Source organism: Podarcis cretensis, assembly GCF_951804945.1.
Source record: "Podarcis cretensis genome assembly, chromosome: 11".
NCBI lineage: Eukaryota > Metazoa > Chordata > Lepidosauria > Squamata > Lacertidae > Podarcis > Podarcis cretensis.
Window position 1 is genome coordinate 47,970,998 of NC_137180.1, and position 25,995 is coordinate 47,996,992.

Below are 25,995 nucleotides of genomic sequence, written 5' to 3' on the forward strand. Positions count from 1 at the left end.
TTTGAAGTGAGACAGGTATTTATCATGGCTCATTGGGGTTTGTCCACCTCAATCTATCAAGGCTGACTGTCATTAGCAATACATTGAGAATGAGCCGTTGTTTTTTTACCTCTGGCTTCTCAACGAGACAGCTAACACAATTCATGGCGAGCATTTCCTATACATTTCTTATAGTGCCCTTTGAGCAAGGCTCAGTTACGAGTAAAGAGGAGGAGAACAAAAAATGAGACCCATTCAATATTTCAAGGACAGCTTCCCCTCATTTTTGTGGGAGGGCTGTTAATGCAAGGTGATCCAAATCTGCTTGGGCAACAGCAGAGTGTGCGGATATTAAGCCTTCCCTACCCCCATGCTGTGTGCAGTGGGTGGCACTGTGGTCTAAACCACTGAGCCTAGGGCTTGCGATCAGAAGGTCAGCGGTTCAAATCCCCGCGATGGGGTGAGCTCCCTTTGCTCGGTCCCTGCTTCTGCCCACCTAGCAGTTCGAAAGCATGTCAAAGTGCAAGTAGATAAATAGGTACCACTGTGGTGGGAAAGTAAACGGTGTTTCCATGTGCTGCTCTGGTTCACCAGAAGCGGCTTAGTCATGCTAGCCACATGACCTGGAAGCTGTCTTTGGACAGACGCTGGCTCCCTCGACCAGTAAAGCGAGATAAGTCCCACAACCTCAGAGTCGTCCGTGACTGGACTTAATGGTGAGGGGTCCTTTTACCTTTACCCCCATGCTATTTGTCCAATCTAAACCTCTCCAACCCCCTCCCTGATGCCCACAGAGCTGCTGATAGCCCCCCTGGGTGGTGGGAGCAAAAGACAGACCCAGAAGCTGTGCCTGTGTAGCTCAGCAGCAAAGCACACATCCTGGACACAGTTTCAATCCTTGGCACCAATGTTAGGAGGCCCTGATTTCCCTTATGGAGCTAGAATTCTGAGAGTTCCCTGATAAAAGGGATTGGCTGTTAACCCATTCTGAGACTTGTAGTTCTGTGAGAGGAACAGGAGGTCTCCTAACTGATCTCAGCACCCCTTACAATCTACAGTGGTGCCTCGCAAGACGAAAAGAATCCGTTCCGCGAGTCTCTTCGTCTTGTGGTTTTTTTCGTCTTGCGAAGCAACCCTATTAGCAGCTTAGCGGATTAGCGCTATTAGCGGCTTAGCGGCAAAGCGGCTATTAGCGGCTTAGCAAAAGGGGGGGAAAGCGAAAAAAATCGCAAGACTCGCAAGACGTTTTCGTCTTGCGAAGCAAGCCCATAGGGAAATTCGTCTTGCGAAGCACCTCGAAAAACAGAAAACCCTTTCGTCTAGCGGGTTTTTCGTCTTGCGAGGCATTCGTCTTGCGGGGCACCACTGTACAGTTCCTAGGATTCTTTGAGGGAGGCCATGAATGTTTACAGCGGGATGATACTCCTTCAAATCTATAGTGCAGATGAGGCCCAATTTGGAACCCACCCCTACACTTGTATTTTTTTTTGAAAAAAATCCTAAAAATATACAGGAGACCCATAATTGAAATCCTGCATCATGTATGGTTTCGGCCCTCAGTGGTCACTGATTTTTGCTTTTGCCTGTTGCCGCAGCAGCTCCTGGTTTTCTCTTGACAGCGAATACTGTCTTTCCCTGAATAGCTAAGGAGGAAAAGCAGGGGATAAAAGGCACGGTAACAAAATATGAAAAATACCTGGTAGGCAAATGGCTGTTTCATCTGCAAATGAAATTAGGGAAAATGTCCAGTGTGGCTGAAGCAGGAACCCAAGTCTTGCACCCTGCCGCTCACAATGCAATGCAACCCGCGACACAAGCAGTGCTGTGCATCACTCTTTTCAGGCTTCAAAGGAAGGCCTGGGCTGTATGGAGCCAGCCATTTTCTACATCTAGAGCAGCACTCTGGGCCAAGCACATTCCAACCTTCCTAGGTGTGCCTTGCACTAGATGTGCTAAAGGCATCCTATACATTCAGCACATATAAACCCACTGAAATGAAAGGCTTTAAGCATGCCAAACTCTGTGAGACTATGGTCTGGCATGGGCAGGCATGGGCAAGCACCCAAGTGGTTTCTCTTATACATTGATTTGATTCCTCACCAGGATTTCCCAGCATCACCCTGCTAGTTCCTGCAAATGAATGTCTTGGGTGCAATCCAGTGAAAATTAGGTGTGCCTCAAAGACAAACCCTATAACCTGAGCCATCTATTTCAGACTGTGTGGGGACTGGACTCAGGGGCTTCTACACAGCAATCCAGATTGCAAGTAACCCAAGACCAAATCATGGCTAAATGAAAATGTAAATGCAAAGGCACTCACAGTAAAAATTGCAGCTGCCTGACACCGCCCACAGTCAATCAGCTGATGTGATACCTGCAGCTAAGACGTGATTTGGATTAGCATTATGTACAAACCTGGGTTCATGGTTTGTTTCTCTCCAAAACACAAGCCTGGGTTCAGATGTAATGCTAATCCAAACCATGGCTTAGCTATAGGTAGTAGATTGGCAGCAGGTTGACTGAAGGAAGAGTGACTCAGGCACTAATTTTGACTGTGAGCATCCACATGCTCCAACTTCCATGCTTTGCCTTAGCACTACATATGAGCTGGGTCAGTGAGCATAACATAGAGACAAACCCTTAGGTTTGTCTACCTTGTACCTGCTGGATTCGATCCTGCTGCAGTTATGTAATTACGAACATCATAATTCTTGGAACCACATACCACTGAATTTAATGGTATTTACTAGCAAAAATACCAGGGACGCAGGTGGTGCTGTGGGTTAAACCACAGAGCCTAGGACTTGCCAATCAGAAGGTCAGCGGTTCGAATCCGTGACGGGGTGAGCTCCCGTTACTCAGTCTCAGCTCCTGTCAACCTAGCAGTTCGAAAGCACATCAAGTGCAAGTAGATAAATAGGTACCGCTCGGGCGGGAAGGTAAACGGAGTTTCCGTGTGCTGCTCTGGTTTGCCAGAAGCGGCTTAGTCATGCTGGCCACATGACCCAGAAGCTGTAAGCCGGCTCCCTCAGCCAATAAAGCGAGATGAGCACCGCAACCCCAGAGTCGGACACGACTGGACCTAATGGTCAGGGGTCCCTTTACCTTTACCTTACTAGCAAGAATATGAGGATGGAGGATGCCACCCTCCCTAGATATAAACCCCATAATCCATTTCAGCCCAATGCAGCACAAAGATGCCTTTGTTGCAGAACTAGTGGTATTCATCTCCAACCCCATCAGCTTCAGGTAATATGACCAGTGGTCAAGGATGAAGGGAGTTGTAGATGGGCTTGCCCATCTCTGTCACAGATTATATGGACAAGGCAATGAAGGCAGGAAATTATTTGAAGCTTGGTTTAGGACCAAGAGGCAAAACACAGCTCAGATACTATTTCTCAATCAACTTATCGTGGTATGGATACAAGAGAACTATTCAGCAGAAAGGAATAAGAAACTTTCATTCTGTCTGAGCACAGTCCAGCCAAACATAATGCATAATGCTGGCCCACAAAGTTGCATTGAATGCAGTGAGGCTTGGTCTTGAATCAACAGGCACATTCCATTGATTGCAATGGAGAAACTGATACATTTTTTAAAAACTCTCCTTCTAAAATAAAGAGGACTTTAAAATTAATTATGCCAAGGACCAATTCTATCCACTTTAAATGCTGCAACTAGGCTCTGAAACACAAATTAGGGACTCTTCCTTCTGCCTCCTGCCCCCACGTGATTTGAATTCTTTGGAAAGAAAATGGCAGGAATTAAATTTGGAGAATAGGAGACACATAGTTTCAAGCTTTCTTCCACCCTTTGCAAATTAAAAGATTTCGCATGTTTGCAATGCAAGCCAATGGATTTCTGGTTGGTTGTCAAACTAGCTCTCTATCTCTTCTTCTCTCATAATCTTGTTGTTGTAGTTCTTGTTTTAAATCAGCCATGCAAGTAACCCCACAAAATCACCACTTCCATCAATGTTTATAAAACCACTTGGTGTCACATATACTCATATTAACCTGGAGGCAATTCTCACTAGTCACAGTCTGCAAGGAAGGAGACTACTTTATGAGTTTCATCGTAATAGTGCTGTAGCATTGCAGTGCAATCCAGGAAATGACTACAGATTATGCCGTTATCTACAGACATTTGCAAAAAGCAGCCTAAATCACACCATTAGCTTGATGGAGGTAGGAACACACACAGATCATACACTCACAGTTACAGAACATGTCTGACAGTTGTTACTTACTGTTCAAGCAGTAATTTCCACATTCTGCAGTGCAGCAGCATAAAACGGAAGGAACATTTAGATTTTACTTTTCAGCAGCAAAATAACCCTTCTCCCCATCTTTGTAAAGGAGCACCCAGCTTTAACTATGCAAAATCTCAGCATTTTTTTGCTTTCATAATTATTGAACCTGGCATTAGCTATCAGAGTAAGTTGACAAAAGGGGGTAGGTCCACCTCAAGTTTTAAAACGCAGCATTCAATTAAGTGCTTCTTGTGACTGCAGGAAAATAAAAAAAATTCCTTCCAGTAGCACCTTAGAGACCAACTAAGTTTGTTATTGATTACAATATTACCAAATTAATGAATTATATAAGCTTGATAAGAAAAATAGTTTTGCAACAGAAAAAACGAAATTGGAAATGGAGTTGTTAGATACTAAAGTTAAGAATTTGTTTAAAATGTATAATTTGTTTTTGGAGTGGCATACAAAGGATGAACAAGTTAAATCGGTAATGATTGATTGGGCAAGAGATGTTGGACATAATATAATGTTTGAAGATTGGGAAAGGTTATGGAAGAAAGGGGATAAGTTTACTGCATGTACGGTATTAAAAGAAAACATCATGAAAATGATGTATAGATGGTACTTAACCCCAGTAAAATTGGCAAAGATCTACCACAAGAATGATAATACATGTTGGAAATGTAGAGAGAAAGAAGGTACTTTTTTCATATGTGGTGGACGTGTCCCAAGGTGAACGACTTCTGGGGAAAAAATATATAATGAACTGAAAAAAAATGTTGAAAAATACATTTACTAAGAAACCAGAGGCCTTTCTACTTGGAATAATAGGAATGGAATTGCCCAAAGAAGATGTTAAATTATTTTTGTATGCCACTACAGCAGCAAGACTGCTGTTATGCACATGAAAGCTCATACCAATAACAAACTTAGTTGGTCTCTAAGGTGCTACTGGAAGGATTTTTTTTTTATTTTTTTTTGACTACGGCAGACCAACATGGCTACCTATCTGCAGGAAAATAGTGGAGCTTGGCTTCTTCTGCCCTGATGCTAAACACATTACTGAAGAATAAGCAACATTTTGTTGCAGTTAAAAGATCAGCGGCAGGGAGAAGCCAGCCCAGGTGCCAGCATGAGACCTGTTAGCCACTGACCTCATCACCTGGTGCTCTCTGGGTAGTCATTGGGGTTTGTCACTAGACTGTGAGGCCCACAGCCGAAGTGCCATAGTCCAGCCTACTTGGATGAGAACAATGTCATATGGACATTGTGAAAAACCTGCACACATGATAACAGAGTCCACAGTAAACTCACGCTTGCGGATGCCCCTAAACTCAGACACCACTTGGAGAGCAACATATTTTTCCGCTCCTGTTCAGCGGAGCCAGGCAGATATGGAAGAAGGATGCTACCACCTAGTGGAATAAATCTGCATGCGGTTTAAGTCACTGAGAATTTCAGCCGGTTTAAGAAACCCACTGGATTGAAGTATATCGGTTCTTAGCTCCTCTGAGGAACAACAACAAAAAGGAGACCCTTTACTTTTGTAAAGAATTCTTTGGTGGTCTCTGGTGTGTGACTGAGGGAGGATTTGTTCTTGCTGTCAAATTACAAGGGAGCCAAAGTGTAGCTGAGGATTAGAGGCTGCATTGCAGCACTGGCGGTTAACACAAATGAGGATAAAGTTACAAGGCCTATAAATCCCCTTGCTTAAGGGCATGAGCTAAGTCCCACTGAATAAGACAACATGGAGCTTCCATCTCTTGTGTGAGGCAACAGAGATTTTTAATTCTAGCAATGGAAGCTTTTTAGACTCCAAACTGCTATGAAAGAGTGAAGGCACTTCGCCTAGTGTATATAGGGAGCTGTAACCATTTAATCATGGGGATTTGTAATTCTCAAGTGTCAAAGGGCTATCTTGCATGTAGAATTGTAGAGTTGTAGGGTCATCTAGTCTAACCCACTGAAGTGCAGGATTCACATGTGTCTTTTTGTTGTTGTTAAGTTGTGCCCATCAAAACCAGAGTTTCGCAAGTCCCAGAAAAGAAACAAAAAAATTTTGGGGTGTGGGTGACACTGTAAGCCCAACGGCAAAATGCAAGTTTTATGGATGCAGCAAACAAAAACAAAAAACCCAACAGCAACAGCAGACAAGCAAACAAATCCTTCGACACAGGAATCTTGTGTTCGGGATTTGTATTTAATCTTTGTTAACAGCAATTTCCTCCCCAAAAGGCCAGTTCACACAATGCAAACTGGGATGCTGAATCAGTTAGTTTGTTATTAAGTTAAGCATGTGTTCAAGTGGTTGTATGATCGCTTCACTTGTACTCAAACCTCAACACAACCCACTGCTACCACTATCATTGCAGAAGAGAGCAGGTCAGGGACTTAGCGTTGTATAATGAAAATGTAGCTCATGTCCACCAAATGTTGCTGGACTACATCTCACATCATCCCTGACTGTTGGCTATCCTGGCTGGGGCTGATGGGAGTTGGAGTCCAACATGATCTGAGAGGACAGAGGATAGAAACCTTTTAAAAGGCTGAGACCCTACCTGCCCGCAGACTTTCTCGCAAGAGTAGTGCATGCTCTGGTTATCTCCCGCTTGGACTACTGCAATGTGCTCTACGTGGGGCTACCTTTGAAGGTGACCCAGAAACTACAACTAATCCAGAATGCAGCAGCTAGACTGGTGACTGGGAGCGGCCACCGAGACCACATAACACTGGTCTTGAAAGACCTACACTTGCTCCCAGTACGTTTCCAGCACAATTCAAAGTGTTGGTGCTGACCTTTAAAGCCCTAAACGGCCTTGGCCCAGTATACCTGAAGGAGCGTCTCCACCCCCATCATTCAGCCAGGACACTGAGGTCCAGTGCCAAGGGCCTTCTGGCAGTCCCCTCACTGTGAGAAGCGAAGTTACAGGGAATCAAGCAGAGGGCCTTCTCGGTAGTGGCACCCACCCTGTGGAATGCCCTCCCATCAGATGTCAAAAAAATAAACAACTATATGACATTTAGAAAACATCTGAGGGCAGCCCTGTTTACGGAAGTTTTTAATGACTGATGTTTTAAAGCATTTTTTATATTTTGTTGGAGGCTGCCCAGAGTGGCTGGGGAAACCCAGCCAGATGGGCAGGGTATAAATAATAATGATTATGGTGATTATTATGTATGAAAGAAGAGAGAAGGCTTCTCAGGTCACTCCTGGCACACCACCAGGAAGGGGCATGACAAATCATAGAGCTTTATAAAATAATGGTGTAGTAAAAATATAATATTAGAAATTGTGGTCAACCCCATTCATCAAACTGTGGGCAAATGAGTGATAAAAGAAGATACTTGATCACAAACAGGATAATGGGATTTTTAAACGCATTACTACAGAATGTGGTGATGGAAACCAGTTTGAAGAGTTCAAGAATGAATTATGTGTGGTTAGAGCATCAGCCTAAGGACCTGGGAGAACAAGGTTCAACTTTTGACTCAGTCATGAAACTCAGTGAGTGACCTTAGGCCAGGTGCTGCTTCTTACCTTAACCTACCTCACAGGGTTATTGTGAGGGGGAAGAACCATATACACCACCTGGGCTGCTTAGGAAAAGTGGGATGTAAGATAATAAAGAAAGAAGCAAACTGTGTCTTTCAATTGTTATTAGTGCCAACTGTGCCTCCTCTCTTTGCTCTGCTACAGAAGAGCACATTTATGAGAGCAAATAACCAAGAAATAATTACAGCAATAATAGCCAAGAAATAATCACAAATAACCAAGAAACAATACCTTGTACTGACATTCCCCTGTCGGCTTTGCTGCCGCAAGTTCATTATCTGAGCAAGACTACTCTCTACAATCAAGGAGATTTTGCAGTTCCAACACAAAATAAAAGCTTTACCTTTCTGGCAGTGCTGCCCATCAAAACCCAATGGGCAATCACATTCATAGCCATCTTTTTTGGGCACGCAGGTTCCCCCATTGGCACAGGGGGAATTCACACAGGAATGGACAGTATTCTCCAGGTTGACTCCAGATGCGAAATCCTGCCTCACATCTATTGTCCGGTCATTCAGAACAATCTTTGTGTAAGAGACAAGGTTAGAAGTTGAAGAGTTTTTTCAATACTTTAGTTTATTACTCAGTATCATAAGCTAAAAGTGTTTTCTTATTTTTTAAAAAGACCAAAATTGGAGGAGGTAAGTTTTATATGAAGAGATCACTTTAACATCTGTTTATTTTCAACAGTATGTTTCCTGAGAACAGCCTTCCAGAGGATTCTGTTGTTTATCCTCAAAGGGAAGTAGGATGAGTTCTTTTGAGCCATGTAGCTCAAAACTATTTAACCTCTATTTTTTTAAAAAAAAAAAGTTGAGTCAGATTTATTAGCACTGTGCCTGAACTTTAGAGCACATTTTATGGCTCTGCTCTGAGCCAAATCTGAGATATAAAAGAAGTTTCTTGACGGAAACCAATTTCACCTTAAAAGAGGAGAATTCCTCCTGAGTTAGCTTTATACTAAGGAGGAAGGAGAAATTTGTTCAGTCTATGTTTTAAAGTGAACTGACCCAATTCTCCACTCCCTGACTTATACCTGGATTGGAACACAGCTTTCAATCAGATGACACACTTCTCCACATTTAGCAATGCAAATTCTAGTTTAAAACATTCACACAAAACTTTATTTTAGGGAAAATGCATAAAAAAATAATACTTAAGGGTAAGACTGTACAAAATGTGCACCTTAGGGAAAACTCTGAACTGTAAATGTGAGTGTTGAGGGGGGATTAAAATCTAAGTAAGAAAGAAAGAAAGAAAGAAAGAAAGAAAGAAAGAAAAGGAATGGACCTATTATTGGGTGTATGCAAAAGAGACTGCTCTGTGTACCCCAATTTTATGGAGCATACTTGTCCTCCTAAAGTAGCTATGCCACTCAGCTGTATAGAGATCACAGTATCTGAAAGGAAAAACAACAACCACAGAACCTCTCACTATTTTCTAAAGTTTCCAGATGATCAAGCATTTGGCAATTTACAAGCCCAAGGGAGTGCTCCAAGTAGCTTAGCTCCTACGGGCAGCTCAGAATTTCATATAAAGCAAGTGCTTAACTCCCCATTTCAAGAGGCACTTGCAATCAAACAGAATATTGCAGCCACTTCATACGGATTATCTCCATGCACTTTGGAAAAAGCGAAATAAACCTAAAACCTGATAAAACCTGCCACCATCATTAGTTCACTTGTTTTTCTGAATCCTAAAAGAATGTATTGAGAAGATACTTTCAGGTGCAGTCCAATCCTCCACTCCACAATGGGGCTTTCCAGAGAGGTTTAGCCACTGCCTCACCTAGACCTTGGCTACTCATGGAAGTCACGGTGGAAGGCAGGGGTGGAATGACTGGGCCTTATCCCTGTGCTAGATTATATCTGAATCAGGTTCAGTGCTGACACATGGAATCCAGTAGCTGCTCAGCTCAGGCCCTCCTTCCAAACAGCCTGTTTCAGGGCTTTCTGCTGGCCCCAGTCAGTGGGAGAGAAGAAGAAGAAGAGTTTGGATTTGATATCCCGCTTTATCACTACCCTAAGGAGTCCCTAAGGGACGCAGGTGGCGCTGTGGGTTAAAAGCCTCAGCGCCTAGGGCTTGCCGATCGAAAGGTCGGCGGTTCGAATCCCTGCGGCAGGGTGCGCTCCCGCTGCTCGGTCCCAGCGCCTGCCAACCTAGCAGTTCGAAAGCACCTCCGGGTGCAAGTAGATAAATAGGGACCGCTTACCGGCGGGAAGGTAAACGGCGTTTCCGTGTGCGGCTCTGGCTCGCCAGAGCAGCAATGTCACGCTGGCCACGTGACCCGGAAGTGTCTCCGGACAGCGCTGGCCCCTGGCCTCTTAAGTGAGATGGGCGCACAACCCCAGAGTCTGTCAAGACTGGCCCGTACGGGCAGGGGTACCTTTACCTTTACCTTTTTAAGGAGTCTCAAAGCGGCTAACATTCTCCTTTCCCTTCCTCCCCCACAACAAACACTCTGTGAGGTGAGTGGGGCTGAGAGACTTCAAAGAAGTGTGACTAGCCCAAGGACACCCAGCAGCTGCATGTGGAGGAGCGGAGACGCGAACCCGGTTCCCCAGATTACGAGTCTATCGCTCTTAACCACTACACCACACTGGCTCTCTGGGAGTGCTGCTAGTGGGCTTCCTTCCTGCCATTGACTGCCAGCAGCAGTTCAACCAGCAGAGGTAAGGGGAGGGACATTTCTGTTCCATTCAAGCTCAGCTCAGCCTCAAAGGGCTTTGGGTTGCTCTGCTAGGGTGCTAGAATTTCAAGCGCCAAAAATAAATGTTCCGAGGCAGCTTGAGCAACAGCCAGAATGCATTTGCACACAGAGAGTGTGGATAGCACAGAAAGATCTGAAGGCACCTCTTATTGGTCCATCTCTGAAGTTAATCCAGTCTTGGGCTAGCTGAGTACCTGTGGATGGGAGACAACTGAGGAATGCTCTACCACTTCTCTGAAAGACAGGTCTGAATTCTTTGCAGGAAGGACAGATTATATAAATACAGACAAACACACACATGCCTTTTGAATACTCCCAGAGAAAGGTTTCAGGACGCCAGAGTTCTTCTTTACACTGTCATAACTTGGTACTCCACCAATGAATATGTCAGGGTTGCACTTAATCTGTGTGAAAGCTCCCTATCAGGGGGAAAAAATGCATCAGAATTAATCAGGGGGTCAGATTGCTTTAGGTTATGTTCCCAAACATTTTTTATACCTCCCAAGTATTTTATATCTACATGGGGGACAGTGCCACTGGCATTGTTTTGCTACAACATAGCTGAATTTCTGTTCAACCACTTACTTTGTTTTTGGACAGTGAACAAGAAAATAAGTAAACCAAACATCCAAAACCCGAATAAATCCAATATTTAAAACCAAGCCATTCCATGTACATATAAATATATAAATAAAACTTTTTTTTACCTCTGCCATTCCTTCAACTGGCCTTTGCTGATCAACCTGCAATATGCCATTTTTTGCGGTGCGAGACACTTTGAGCTCATGCCACTGGTTCAAACTGATGGGTTCTTCACTCCTATTTAAAAAAGGAAATGGAACAAAAAGGCCAGAGGCCCAAAGATGTTTGTATCTTCCTACATTTAATAACAATAAATTTTATTTATACCCTGCCCTCCCTAGCCAGAGCTGGGTTCAGGGTGGCTAACACCAGTAAAATTACAGTAAAAGCACAATAGGGGGGAAAAAACCAATTTAAAATGCAGGTTAAAATGCAATTTAAAATGCAGCCCAAACCATCAAAACCGTAAGGGTAGGGAAAGACATAAGGGTCAGACTGAGTCCAAACCAAAGGCCAGGCAGAACAACTCTGTCTTACAGGTCCTGCAGAAAGATGTCAAGTCCCGCAGGGCCCTAGTCTCTTGTGACAGAGTGTTCCACCAAGTCGGGGCCAGTATTGAAAAGGCCCTATCCCTAGCTGAGACCAATCTAACCACCTTGTGACGTGGGACCTCCAAAATGTTGTCATTTGTGGACCTTAAGGTCCTCTGTGGGGCATACCAGGAGAAGTGGTCCCATAGGTACGTGGGTCCTAGATTTGAATCAAACAGTTACACTCTTCCATGGAAAGCTTGGAATTGGAGGAGGAGGAACTGGCCAAGCCCATACAATCTGAGGCTGGTGGTCCAGAGCCTGAGACGATCCTCAAAGATGCTGTCTCCTGACTCTGAGCCAGCAAAGGAACCAAGTGCTTCCTAGCCTATTATGCCTACCCAATGGCACAAGGAGTGCACTAGAAAGAAGCCCACAGAAAGATGAAGAACGCATATTCAGGCCAGTGGGTCAGCCCTTTAAGAACCCATTCCTCAGGCCAAGGGGTGGAGTTTAGGAAAGGTGGACTGGAGGGAGAGACCCATAAGGTTTCAGTTCACCGCCAAGCCATGGAGCTATCCATGGTGCTGCAACCACCAGCCTACCTTGACCCCATGGATACCTGTCAGGGAACTGCCATCGGAGCCAAGGGAGGAGAGAGGGCTCCAGAGGGATGCCGGAGAGGGTCCCAGTAAGGAGAGAGGCAGCCCATCCGCTGGGGAAGGAAATCAGCGTAGCACCAGTGGAGAAGGGGGGCAGATGGGGGAATCGGAGAAAAGGCTCCTGGACTCCACATCGGAGACCAGCGGGGAGAGCACGGGTCCTCCGCTGCCCACACCCTTCCTGCGCAGAAGACTTCCGCGCAGGGAGAGTAGGAGGCGACTGGGTGTCAAAGAACTTCTTTGCTGGAAGAAGTTCAAGAAACGCCCACTGACGGATTCTGCCAGCGACTGAGACAGCCACAAGTGCAAGGCTGTCCAGAGGGAAATGGTTCAACCAGGCAATCTAGCCAGGAGTGGTGGCAACTTAAGCACGAGCAACTCCCTTAGAACCACTACAGCACCTGACACCCATAGAACAGGAAAGGAGGTTGGCATCCAGGGGGAAAGTATTTGGCAATCCCACCCGCTATTGAACCCAATATGTTTTGAGTATACACAATTTTGGCTTTATATATCCAGACTGTGCCCCCATGTAAGCTGAGAGTTGCCTGTACTTTCTCCCCTGGCGATACTTAGCAAAAGTAGGATTACAAGGACTTTACCTGATTTAGGTGCCAGAAATGTATTTTGCTACTTCACAGATGCTTAGCCTCTATAATAGTTAGCCCGTGAGACACATTTCACAGTTATGGTGCCCCTTCCATCACCACCAAGAGAGAAGTCAATGCTAACATATGGAGTATACATTTTGCTTTTAACTTCTTAAAATAAATTTGCCGTGAAATTACAGGTAAACTCTTTACCACACCACAATTAAAACTTGGTGTTGCAATTGGGACCCAGCTGAAAACGCTTCATGCACCAAATGTGGCTCATGGGCTCCCAGTTCGCCAAGCCAGCTTTAGAATAAGTTCCCATCCCAGCTCCGTGCATCTCTACAATCTAGAGGGCTATGAAGGCAGTTTGCTTTGCAAACACTGTCATTCTCCAAAGTTCAGGTGCTCAGATGTTTAGCATGCCAACTGTATTGTGTCTGGAGTGAGCAGCAGGTGCAATGGCTAGCATTTTACACCAAAGCCATGACTTCTAAGGAGATCTAAGCTACTGTACAACTCACTCACCAAATCAGTATAGAATAAACCAAAAGTATGTAATTATGCTTAATCATTTAGATGCTCTTAATATTTTCAAGTGTATTTACCGTATTTTTCGCCCTATAGGACGCACTTTTCCCCCTCAAAAAATGAAGGGGAAATGTGTGTGCGTCCTATGGGGCGAATGCAGGCTTTCGCTGAAGCCTGGAGAGCGAGAGGGGTTGGTGCGCACAGACCCCTCTCGCTCTCCAGGCTTCGTGGACCTCTCCGCAAGCAGCGGGAGCACTCCCGCCAAGCTCAGCGCGTCCAGGCTTCGCGGACCTCTCCGCAAGCGGCGGGAGCGCTCCCGCTGCTTGCGGAGAGGTGCCTGCATGCCGAAGCCTGCGTGCGCTGAGTTCAGCGCCTCCAGGCTTCGCGGACCTCTCTGCAAGCGGCGGGAGCGCTCCCGCTGCTTGCGGAGAGGTGCCTGCAGGCTGAAGCCTGCGCGCGCTGAGCTCAGCGCGTCCAGGCTTCGCAGACCTCTCCGCAAGCGGCGGGAGCGCTCCCGCTGCTTGCGGAGAGGTGCCTGCATGCCGAAGCCTGGGCGCGCTGAGAGGTGAGCTCAGCGCGTCCAAGCTTCGCGGACCTCTCCGCAAGCGACGGGAGCGCTCCCGCTGCTTGCGGAGAGGTGCCTGCACGCCGAAGCCTGCGCCCGCTGATATCAGCGCGTCCAGGCTTCGCGGACCTCTCCGCAAGCAGCGGGAGCCAGCCCTGGGCACCCACGGCTTGCAGAGAGCTGCCTGTTTGGGGACTGGGGTCGGGGGAAGCTCGGGCCTCCCCCGCCCCAGCCCCGCGCCTGGGGGGGGGAAATAATTTTTCCCCTTTATTTTCCCCCCAAAAAACTAGGTGCGCCTTATGGGACGGTGCGTCCTATAGGGCGAAAAATACGGTAGATGTTCCTAATGGTTTTTAAAAGTTTTTTTATTGTTTTGCTGCTGGCCGCGGGTGGCGCTGTGGGTTAAACCACAGAGCCTAGGACTTGCAGATCAGAAAGTCAGTGGTTTGAATCCCCGTGACGGGGTGAGCTCCTGTTGCTCGGTCCCTGCTCCTGCCAACATAGCCGTTCGAAAGCACGTCAAAGTGCAAGTAGATAAATAGGTACTGCTCCGGCGGGAAGGTAAACGGCATTTTCGTGCGCTGCTCTGGTTTGCCAGAAGCGGCTTAGTCATGCTGGCCACATGACCCGGAAGCTGTACACCGGCTCCCTCGGCCAATAAGCGAGATGAGCACCGCAACCCAAGAGTTTCCGCGACTGGACCTAATGATCAGGGGTCCCTTTACCTTTACCTTTAATGGTTTTTAAAAGTTGTTTTTATTGTTTTGCTGCTGGCCCTTCCAGGTTCCTTTGGGGGGAAGGAAAGGATAGAAATGTTAATAATACTAAAAAATCTCTTTGTGAATGTATAAAAGCCATAGAAAGGAGTAGGCAGGGATGATCCAATACATTTTGGCACCCAAGTCTAACCACAAAATGGCGCTCCCCCCCAATAAGGAAGAAGGGGTGCATGAAGATCTACATCAGGAACAAGAGGGGACACAATTATCTATATCGGGATTTTATGCCCCTGTGGATCCTGCCGCCCAAGGCAGTCACCTCACCTTGCCTCATGGGTGGGTCGGCCCAGAGAGCAGGGTAGATGGGAAAAATTATGTGAGTCATGGAAGAACCAGCTGAGGACTGGCAACAAGTAGGCTGGAAGCAGAATGAATTGAAAGATCCAAGAACATTCCATGGAGATCTGCAGGAGTGTATGAATCGTGCTGTATGTTTTACACAACCTGTTACAGTTAAATTTCAAGCAATGTTTCTCATACATCAGGCGCCATTGTAACCATAAGCCTAATTATGAAGAGAGACCACGAGAAAGAATCGTAATTCGCAACTGCGTTTCCATGCATCCCAAAGGAAAAATTTGAAAAGCACTGCAGTAATCTTTACAAATTGTCACTAATCTGAGAAAACAGAAAAACAGCTGAAATAGAATGGATAGATGCAAATTAAATTCCCGCCAGACATGTTACTTTCAGCAAAGACTTATGAAAGATGCTGAAATGTCATGTCAATTTTAACAGTGCACAAATTTGGATTTCAAATGCATGTCACATTTTACACCTTGTCACTGATGAGCTCTTAACATTTCTTCAAGTAAATATCTACTCGGAAATGCTAGAAAAACATTTTACTAAATAATCCTCCCGCCATCTCTTTTTCTTGGGAAAAAAAGTAATAATCATCATCTGCCAATGTCATCCAGCCTTTCCACTCGCGGTCTACGTTTAATAACAATTAGGCTTTAATTACCTAAGATAAATCGATACATAATAGGGTAATAATCACCTCAGATCGATATGTAATTAAAAAGCCAGATGGGGCTGACTACTTAATAATGAGCAATATGCACATTATGTCCTCTTTCCTGCACAGATCTCTGTCATGGAAGGCGTCCGCTTTCAGCAATTAGTGTTACAATTATCCAAGGCCATAGCTAAGACGGGGGTGAGGACCACACACCATGTTTTGTATGCAAAAGATCCCGTGTTCAGTCCTCGACATCTTCAAGTTAAAAGGTTCAGGTGGTGTGAAATATGTTGAAAACTTGTGCACACCATGACACTATGGCGATTTGCATTTTTTAATTTATATACTGCCTTTCTGACAAGGCAGTTTACAGTTCGAAATAAAGACTAGCAGTTATGATACAAAACAAAAAGAAACAAGGAGGGAAGAGAAAAATAAGAAAACGTGGGTCTTCCATAGTATTACCTAGTGGTTACATAATGACTAGATAGAATGTTCTGTAGGAAGTTCTATGAGTTGAAGAGTCATATGGGCCATTGGTTCTCTGTGAAGTGCACTAGTGGATGTGTGTGCTGAAAATTCAGGTTATGAACGCTTAATAATTTCATATTTGCTAGCACAAAGGAAGCAGTAAGGAATAGGGGCAGGCCACTTCACAATAAACTGGATGCTTTGGGGGATGCCATGAATATCCATGGTTTATGATGACCTGGTTTCTCATGAAGGAAACAAGGCAATCCCCATGCCCCAATTACTCAGGTGCACAAGGTTCTACCTGATCTCCTGGCTTCTTGCTTGGCCACGCACAGCCTCTTCCGGGCAAGGGGAGCCTTCATCCCCTGCCCACGAGAGGCTGTGTGCGGCTAAGGCTCCCCCAAGGCAGCCCTTCTCCCTCCTCAGGAAAAGCCCCCAAGAGCCACACACACGCTCCATGCGGCTCTTTAAAGGGAGCGCTGAGCAGAGCCTCCCGCCTGCATTCGCTCCGTAAGACGCACACACATTTCCCCTTGCTTTTTAGGAGGAGGAAAGTGCATCTTATGGAGTGAAAAATATGGTACTTATCATTGCTGTGCTGGAAGAGGAAGGAGCACATGAGACCAGGGGAAGCTTCTTCCCATGAAAATAACCACAGTTTATGACATTGGTGGACAACTTGCATTCCAGGGGAGGTATTCGTCTAGCCCATCCCATCAGCACATGTATTTCCATTTGTGCAATGGGAACTGTGCCCCTCTCCTCCCCAAATTTGCTACAAAGGGTTGTGGTAACCCAAAGAAAAAATTTCGGGGGGATGCGCTACTTTGGATTCCACCCATCGTATTTTTATTTTTAGTATAGAATTACAGATACTTTTTACAGCCAAAAAAAATTATGGCTAATTAATTCTAGAAATAATTAGTAAATTGCATTTACCTGATTACAGCAGTTCCTGAACCACAGTCAAACCTGAACTCCACATAGCCGTCTGCCATGCTAATGGACAGGAAGTCTTTGCTGCCTGTGTCAAAGCTGTACAAAAGGGCACCATCGGCCGAATCGGGACGAAAGGTGACCTCAAACTCCATGAAGGAAAGGTAGTTCTGTGGTTCCAAAGGCCAGGGGATGGTGGCAAAGGATTTCAAAGTCTCGTTGAACTGAGGTATGATGAGAATGAAAGCTGAAAAACCAGGGCAAGCAAACACATTACTTAAAATCCCTCAAGAAAACAAAGTCTACTTCAACTTCAAACTTCATTGTAGAAAGCAATACTAGAAACCATACCACATATAAAATTGAAACACTATCACAAATAGTGATAAAGAACTTACAAAACAGCCCAAAGCTGTTTCAGAAACCTACAAATGAGATGGTTTATTATACAACTAATAATAATTTTTAATAGCACACATCTGTGTAGTCTAGCTTTCCACAACCTAGGGTCCTCCAGATGTTTACAATTCCAATCAGTATCAGACAGCATGTCAGGGATGATGGGAGCTGTAGTCCAAAATATCTCAAAGGCAGCAGGCTAGAGAAGGCCATGTCACTTATAGCACTTTGCTATCCATTATGTAGGAAACCGGGGTTTGTCCACACGGACATCAGGTACTCCACCTTACCCATTTATGGTCAGTATGGTTTCCGTAGATTTTTTTTCTTAACCACAAGTGAAGCAAGCTCCATTTCAATCGTAACTGGGAGGCAAAGGGATATAAACAGGCATTTATGAAAGTTCCCCCAATTGATACAGAACTGAATGATGTGAAAATGTAGCAGAGAAATCACTTGCTTAGGCCTGGAAACAATAGAAAACTACCAGGTCAGTATGATCACTCGCGTATGACGTTGTTTTGGACAGGGATGCCATGAATGTAGGGAAGTTTGTGTGTGTAGCATTCCACACTTGAGTAACAAAAGAGAAGGCAGGAAGAGGAAAGAAAGCAGGACTTCAGAAAGCAGAAATAATGTAAGAGATTCTAAATTGCAAGCAAACCACAGTGGTGAGGTACAAAGCAGCATTAAACCAGTGTGTAGCCAACCAACTATGGGAGCTCTCTGTATTGGACAAACAGGCCAAACCTTACGCCAAAGAATAAATGGACATAAATCTGACATCAGGAACCACAAGACAGAGAAACCAGTAGGAGAACACTTCAATCTCCCAGGACATTCTATACAAGATCTCAAAGTAGCTGTTCTATTACAAAGGAATTTCAGAAATAGACTGGAAAGAGAAGCTGCTGAATTGCAACTTATTACCAAACTTAAAACCATGGAGAAACCTGGTCTGAACAAAGACATTGGATTCTTATCTCATTATACATGACAAAGCCAATTTTCACCTTCTCACCCCTTGCTTTTTCCTGTAAGACCTATTGCAGTCGTTAAGAGTCGTCAACAGGCTCATCACAGCTATCTGCCAATCACCCAATCCCACCACCCTTCTGAGTAATACCCCTCCCCACCTTCTCACTATATAGAAGGGTCTGGTGACTTCTGTTTCAGTGTATCTGAAGAAGTATGCATGCACACGAAAGCTCATACCAAGAACTAACTTAGTTGGTCTTTAAGGTGCTACTGGAAGGAATTTTTTTATTTTGTTTCAACTATGGGATGTTAGTTGTGCAAGTCAGTCAAACAGTTCCTGATTAAACTGGGTGCAGACACAGCCTGTAGTAACAGGGGGTAGCCAGTGAAAAGACCTCCAGACTTTGTTGAACTCCAACTATGATCACCCAAAGCATAAAGGGTCAACGGAGGTGGGTGATGGGATTTGTAGTCCAACAACATCTGGAGGCATCGCTTAAGACACCACTGCCATAAAACACACCAAATGCTGGCATCCAACTGCAGAGATCCACAGCAAGTCCTCCTCTCACCTTCTTCGCAGTGGCGCCCTTTAAATCCAAGCGGGCACAGGCAGATGTACCTGTCCGCCTTGCTCGCTGTGCAAGTGCCACCATTTATGCAGGAAGCCTCATCGCAAATTCCACTGCTGCATTCACCTAAAAGGAGAAAACAACACACGCACTGATTTGTCATTCAAGGTACCCGAAGGATGGGTTAATTGAGCTACTTGTTTTTGATCACTTACGCACACAGAGATCTGCGCCAGATCTGCCACGTAAATGCATCTTTTCCCAGGCAACGCGTTAAGTCTAAGCACCGGATTAAGTGGCTGAGCTGCAGGCCACCGAGGCTTTACAAAATGGCAGCAACAGGAACTAATTGCATTGACTTTCCAGAAGTGATCACTTGCCAAACAGACTGGTGGTGTCTCCCACTTTTCATTAGGTTTTTTTTTTCTTGGTCAGGTTGCTCAAATCTCCACACACTGCCAGACTGTTTACAACGCAAGTACCATCTCTCTCTCTCTCTCTCTCTCTCTCTCTCTCTCTCTCTGTTGTTTAACCTCAATTATCTTAAGTGCTGTTTTGTTCCTTCTGCATTTGGGGGAAGCTGTAGTAAGAGCTGGAGGTGTTAAGCAGCAGGGTCTAAGCTTATTAGCTGCTGCTACACTGTTAACAGTTCCATCTGTGTGGCAGGTAATCCATATTGTCAACATACGGGCTTTTATAATCAACATCTCTATCATCTTGCCATCTCACAGGAAGATGGCTGGAGGTAACAGCACAGAAACTGTCAGAAGACTGACAGATGAGAATGCCTCAAAGATACTTCTGAGGAGCATTTAAATATTTCAGCACACATCATCTTGTGAAATGTGCAGTTAAGGTGTTTCTCTTTTTTTAAAAAAAAAAATATGCGGTAGTAATTTACACTGTTCTTCCCCACAGCACAGTAGAGAGCTGAGTTAAAGAAGACACAGATCCACAGATAAACATCCTAGCAAAAGAAATATGAATACGGTAAGCAATTTGTTTCCTTGTGATAAATAATGCCTCAAAGGGGTTTTAAGAGGTAGGAATTAAAACGTAATAACCAAATAATTCCCCTAAAACACTTGAGAAGGTGAAAAGTTGAATGACAGCTGCAGAGAGTGACTGGCACAAAGCCACAAAGGGAGCTTCATAGTCAAGGAGGAACACAAGTCCAACAATAAAAGGTAAAGAGACCCCTGACCATTAGGTCCAGTCGTGACCAACTCTGGGGTTGCAGAACTCATCTCGCTTTATTGGCCGAAGGAGCCGGTGTACAGCTTCCGGGTCATGTGGCCAGCACGACTAAGCCGCTTCTGGCAAACCAGAGCAGTGCATGGAAACGCCGTTTACCTTCCCACTGGAGCGGTACCTATTTATCTACTTGCCCTTTGACGTGCTTTCGAACTGCTAGGTTGGCAGGAGCAGGGACCGAGCAACGGGAGCTCACCCCATCGTGGGGATTCGAACCACCGACCTTCTGATCGGCAAGCCCTAGGCTCTGTGGTTTAACTCACAGCGCCCCCCACGTCCCTTAGTCCAACAATAGTCTGCTGCAATTTATGCTCACCCAGTTGACCACTGGGTCATGAGTGGAGTTCTGCTTGCACAACAAGACTTCTCCTTCCCCTCTTCTCCCTGTGTTCCCTGAAAATCTGCTCCAGAGAGTCCCTCATTTCTCTGGAGCAGATTTTGAGGGTGTGCTGGGGGCTGCAGGGGAGAGGTCAGGAAGGGGAGTATCTGTTGTGCAAGCAGAAATCTGCACAAACAGCAGCATTTCTACAGCCTATTCATTTTTAAGTCTCTATATTTAGGCTGCTTAAATGAAAATCTCGAAAGGCACCACCAGAATAGCTTGGAAGTGGCATCTTCCAAGAGTCAGTGTAACATGACTGAATGCATGGGTTCAGACGATATCTAACCTAGAATATCAAGCCAATTGAAGGGAGAGGCCCAAACTCCTGGTATCACTTGAAAAAACATAGGTATAGTTCAAACCCATTGCCGCAAATCTGCATTACAGTGGTGCCTCGCAAGACGAAATTAATCCGTTCTGTGAGGCTCTTCGTATAGCGGTTTTTTCGTCTTGCAAAGCAAGCCCATTGACAGCTTAGCGGATTGGCGCTTTTAGCGGTTTAGCGGCTTTTAGCGATCAGCTGTTAAGCGGCTTATCAGCGGATCAGCTGATAAGCGGCTTAGCGGCTTAGGAAAAGGTGGGGGGAAAGGGAAAAAAACCCGCAGGAACTCGCAAGACATTTTCGTCCTGCGAAGCAAGCCCATAGGGAAATTCGTTTTGCGAAGCGCCTCCAAAACAGAAAACCCTTTCGTCTAGCGGGTTTTCCATCTTGCGAGGCGTTCGTCTTGCGGGGCACCACTGTATTTCAATTCCGAAAGAATAATTAGCATCACAAAGTATTTAGCTGCAGTAAAGTATGTGTATTAGTTAGTACTAGAGACACTAGGAGGAGTATGTTACATCTTTAACAACCAGACTTGGTGCCATAACAGCTCAAGTTAGCCTTAACTTGGCACAGGTCTAGGCTAGAATCCTTCTCCCTGACCCACAGTTATGTGTGCAGGGGAAGTTACTTTTGTCATGGGAATCTGTCAGTCATGCAACAATCTGCCTTGCACCATGGCCCCAGACCAAATAGTTCGTGGAGCAGTCATGGCTGCTTTTAGTGAATGTAGAAGTTATCAGGCAATCTAATCATGGACCACACTTGTCATGTGCAGCTTGCATCTTAAGACTTGCCAGTATCTCAATGATAAAGGGAAAGGTAAAGGGACCCCTGACCATTAGGTCCAGTCATGGCCGACTCTGGGGTTGCGGCGCTCATCTTGCTTTATTGGCCAAGGAAGCTGGCATACATGTGGCCAGCATGACTGGCCACATGTCATGCTGGTCATGTGGCCAGCATGACTAAGCCGCTTCTGGCGAGAGCACGGAAATGCCGTTTACCTTCCCGCTGGAGCGGTACCTATTTATCTACTTGCACTTCATGCTTTCGAACTGCTAGGTTGGCAGGAGCAGGGACCGAGCAACGGGAGCTCACCCCATCACGGGGATTCAAACCGCCGACCTTCTGATCAGCAAGTCCTAGGCTCTGTGATTTAACCCACAGCGAACTGCCTGCATCTATACAAACCTGCCTTGGCATTATTAGTATTAATAGTATTATGTCACCTTTATCTTCCTAGGCTCTCCTAGGTTCTCCTGCTCCCCATTTCATCCTCACAACAACCCTGTGAGATAGGTTAGGCTAAGAGATGGTGACTGGCCCAAGGTCACCCAGTGAGCTTCATGGCTGAGTGGGGATTCGAACCCTGCTCCCCCAGCTCCTAGTGCAACACTCTAACCATCACACCACACTGGCTCTCAAAATCTATTAGAAGCCTATGTCCAGCTATAGACGACCCACGGACATAGCTTGAATGGGAACATAAAAAAATGGGAGAAATAAAATACAGAGAGAGTTTGCTTCTCCAACGCAGGAGTTAAGCCCCAGCTCTGGCAACTATAAGGACTAGACTTGAATTCCTTTTTGAATTCCTTTTGCACACATGTGGCAGCAACAACAGAGCTCATGCTCTCCCCTAACTGATTTCCAGGATCGATCACAAACATGAAGCAAGGCTGAATTCCTTAGAGAAGCAACTTTGTTCTTGGCAATGAAAAGGTTTTCCCCCCCCTGAGGATATTCCATAATTATATCACAAGTGGATTGGGGCTTGTCACCTATGGGAGTTGCTAGTAACTTTAAAGCTAAGCCACTACCCAGATTTCTCAAAACTCTCAAGAGGCAGGGTCTGCAATTTAACCTTTGAAGAAGAAGAAGAGCTTCTTTCAGGATAGGAAGAAGGATTTTTGCAGTGCCTCTCTCCCCAAAAGCAGGAAGGACAAGCAGTCTTGGCAATGTCTCCTCAGATGGTTCCCAGAGGACAGTGGTGCAGTTAGGTAAACATAGACCCTGGGCTTTGGGGCCTTACCAGGGTGACAGAGCCCTTTGGGGCCAACGTGAATCCTGGCATGTGGTTCAGGAGACTCCCATCCCACACATGAAGTCCAGGCATGAGTTGGAAATCACCACAACTCTATGGGATGCAGCAGTACCAGGGTTAGTGGCAGCTGCTAAGCTTAGGTGGATGCCATAGTGTGACACCTCCAGACAGTGAGAAGAATGAGCTGCACCACAGTCCCTGCTGAGCTTTATAGGACAGGCATAGACAAAATAAAGCAGGTTCTCCATCTGGTCTGGTCACCCAGCCCGCCCTTCCAGGAACCAACACAGTCACTGGGCATCCAAGGGTTGGCATGGGCGGCAGTGATCGTGGGCATTGGAAGAGATGAAGGTTCTCTCTCTCTCTGCTGTGGCACCGAAAGGTCCTCACTGCATAATGTCAGAGAGCTGTGTCTGAAGACAGCATACAATTAACACTTCTCTTCTCCCATCTGCTCCAACATCCCATGCTTTTTAATTGCTCCTACATTCCTGTTATATCAGAGACAATCAATCAATAAGGTTTGTCAATCCAGATTTCCACCATCATGCAGAGTTTGCTTCCTCCTCCCTTGTGCTGAATGCATTTGTTGTGCCCTCCATCTTTCGCGACACCAGGGTCTTTTCCAGGGAGTCTTCCCTTCTCATGAGGTGGCCAAAGTATTGGAGCCTCAGCTTCACAATCTGTCCTTCCAGTGAGCACTCAGGGCTGGTTTCCTTCAGAATGGATAGGTTTGATCTTCTTGCAGTACTCAAGAGTCTCCTCCAGCACCATAATTCAAAAGCATCAATTCTTCGGCGATCAGCCTTCTTTATGGTCTAGCTCTCACTTCCATACATCACTACTGGGAAAACCATAGCTTTAACTGAATGCATTTACTTGGGAATAAACACTCTTCCATTGCAGAAGTGCCTAAGAACATATTATTTAAAATAAATAAAATAAAATAAAATAAAATAGCCTCTCTAGATGCTTAGCTGGCCACTCTGACTATACTATATTTAAAAGAAGAAGGAAGAATTTTGTAACAACTAACAAAACACTTTGTGGGCCCTGGGTAGTCTTGGACCCCAGGCAACCAGCATGAGGTCTTGCAGCCATGTGGGGCTGTTTGTCACAGGCCCCACCCACTGAGTAGTCATTTGGAGGCTCCTTGGGCTTAGAAGCCCATAAGTCTGGCTTCAGGGTCCATCTGTAGCTGTTAACATTGCCAGAGAATTTGAATTATCTCCAAAATTCCGTCTGGGGCTCTATTAAAAAACTGTTTGTGGTGATAATCCACAGGATCCCCACCCATTTCAGGCAACAATGAATGACTTGACAGTGAAACCCCAGGCCTGTCTCCTCAGATGTAAGCTCCACTGAGTTCCAGTGTGGCTTCATCCCAGGTAAGTGTGCAGAGCCTGTCAACCAACCTGTCTTGACTTCTATGCTAATAAAATCCCAACTCATCTCTTCCCTAAAGACTGATGAATGAGTTGATAGAAATGCCACTAGCAAGAAATTCTAAAGACTGAAAGACAGCCTTGACAACTTGCTGAAAAGGAAGCGTTGAGGGGACTGAATTGAGTTATCAGGGTTTACGAATAAAAGCCCATTAATCCAATCAAAGACCTTTTCGAGAGACATGCCATCAATTGATCACTCTTCTCTTCCCATCTGTTCACTCAAATCAACATTATCACTTTAATCTTCAAACCGGGGCATTCAGGACTTCTTGGACAATGCAAAACATGAGCTGTATACAATCTCATTCTTAATTTAATGAATGCTGCAAGAAGCTAAACTGAACGGCTGTCTGAATTTTGAAAGACAACCTTCGCAGCCCTACGTGCTTTCTATAAAGAATGAAATTCTTCCAAATCTAAGAAAACTGTCGCTGTGAAGAGGTGGGTTTCTCAGATCTTACCATTTTACCTTAAGTATCCAGCCTAAGAATACCCCCTCCCCGAACTCCAAGAGCACTGGAGAAAAAAATGGGACTGTATATACCCTTTTAATAAGTAACTAAATAAAACTGGGGGACGCAGGTGGCGCTGTGGGTAAAAGCCTCAGTGCCTAGGGCTTGCCGATCGAAAGGTCGGTGGTTCGAATCCCTGCGGCGGGGAGCGCTCCCGTCGTTCGGTCCCAGCGCCTGCCAGCCTAGCAGTTCGAAAGCACCCCCGGGTGCAAGTAGATAAATAGGGACCGCTTACTAGTGGGAAGGTAAACGGCGTTTCCGTGTGCGGCTCTGGCTCGCCAGAGCAGCGATGTCACGCTGGCCACGTGACCCGGAAGTGTCTCCGGACAGCGCTGGCCCCCGGCCTCTTGAGTGAGATGGGCGCATCAACCCCAGAGTCTGGCAAGACTGGCCCGTACGGGCAGGGGTACCTTTACCTTTACCTAAATAAAACTAGCTTCATGGGAGGGCCAATGGGAAGGATGTGAATGGGTCACTGGCTTCAGCCCCACTTCCAAAGACCCATAGCTAATGCCCTTGACTTCTTCTGAAAGAACTTATGAGACTGGCAACTGGAGGGCAAGTGCATACTCCTTTGAGGATCAGATCTGGCCCTAGAAGATACACCAGTGCAGTCGGACCAGGATCGGTGTAATATGCCCAAACCGCCTTGTTCCGGTGAGCGACCTGGTCGCTGAATTCTGCACTAGCTGAAGTTTCTGAACCATCTTCAGAGGCAAGCCCTACGTATAACGGTGTCTCCCAGGGAAAATGGGGTTGGGGGAACGGATTAGGAAACTGCCCTTATCAGCAATGGAACACCTTCTGCAGCACTGGAGTGAGAGATGGAGGTTGCTGCAGATACTGCTGTGGCACATGCTCAGCCTGGCAAAGGAGAGTTTGGTGGTGGTGACCCCAACAGTGCCGGTCTTTCACACAGCACCAGCAGCTCCAAAGAGGGGTCTGCTGTATTGGACGAATGGCCCATCTAGTCC

General features: G+C 45.7%; 1 protein-coding gene across 2 annotated transcripts in view; it reads right to left on the bottom strand.

The window, feature by feature from the left end:
- Positions 1-25,995, bottom strand: part of EGFLAM (EGF like, fibronectin type III and laminin G domains) — a 112,445-nt gene that overhangs the window by 13,944 nt on the left and 72,506 nt on the right. For both annotated transcript variants that reach the window (XM_079994757.1, XM_079994758.1), the window contains 5 exons: positions 19,060-19,185; positions 17,114-17,357; positions 11,202-11,313; positions 10,797-10,913; positions 8,128-8,308 (listed from right to left, as the gene is read on the bottom strand). In XM_079994757.1, coding sequence (XP_079850883.1) covers positions 8,128-8,308; positions 10,797-10,913; positions 11,202-11,313; positions 17,114-17,357; positions 19,060-19,185 — 780 coding nt within the window. The remainder of the gene's footprint in view (positions 1-8,127; positions 8,309-10,796; positions 10,914-11,201; positions 11,314-17,113; positions 17,358-19,059; positions 19,186-25,995) is intronic.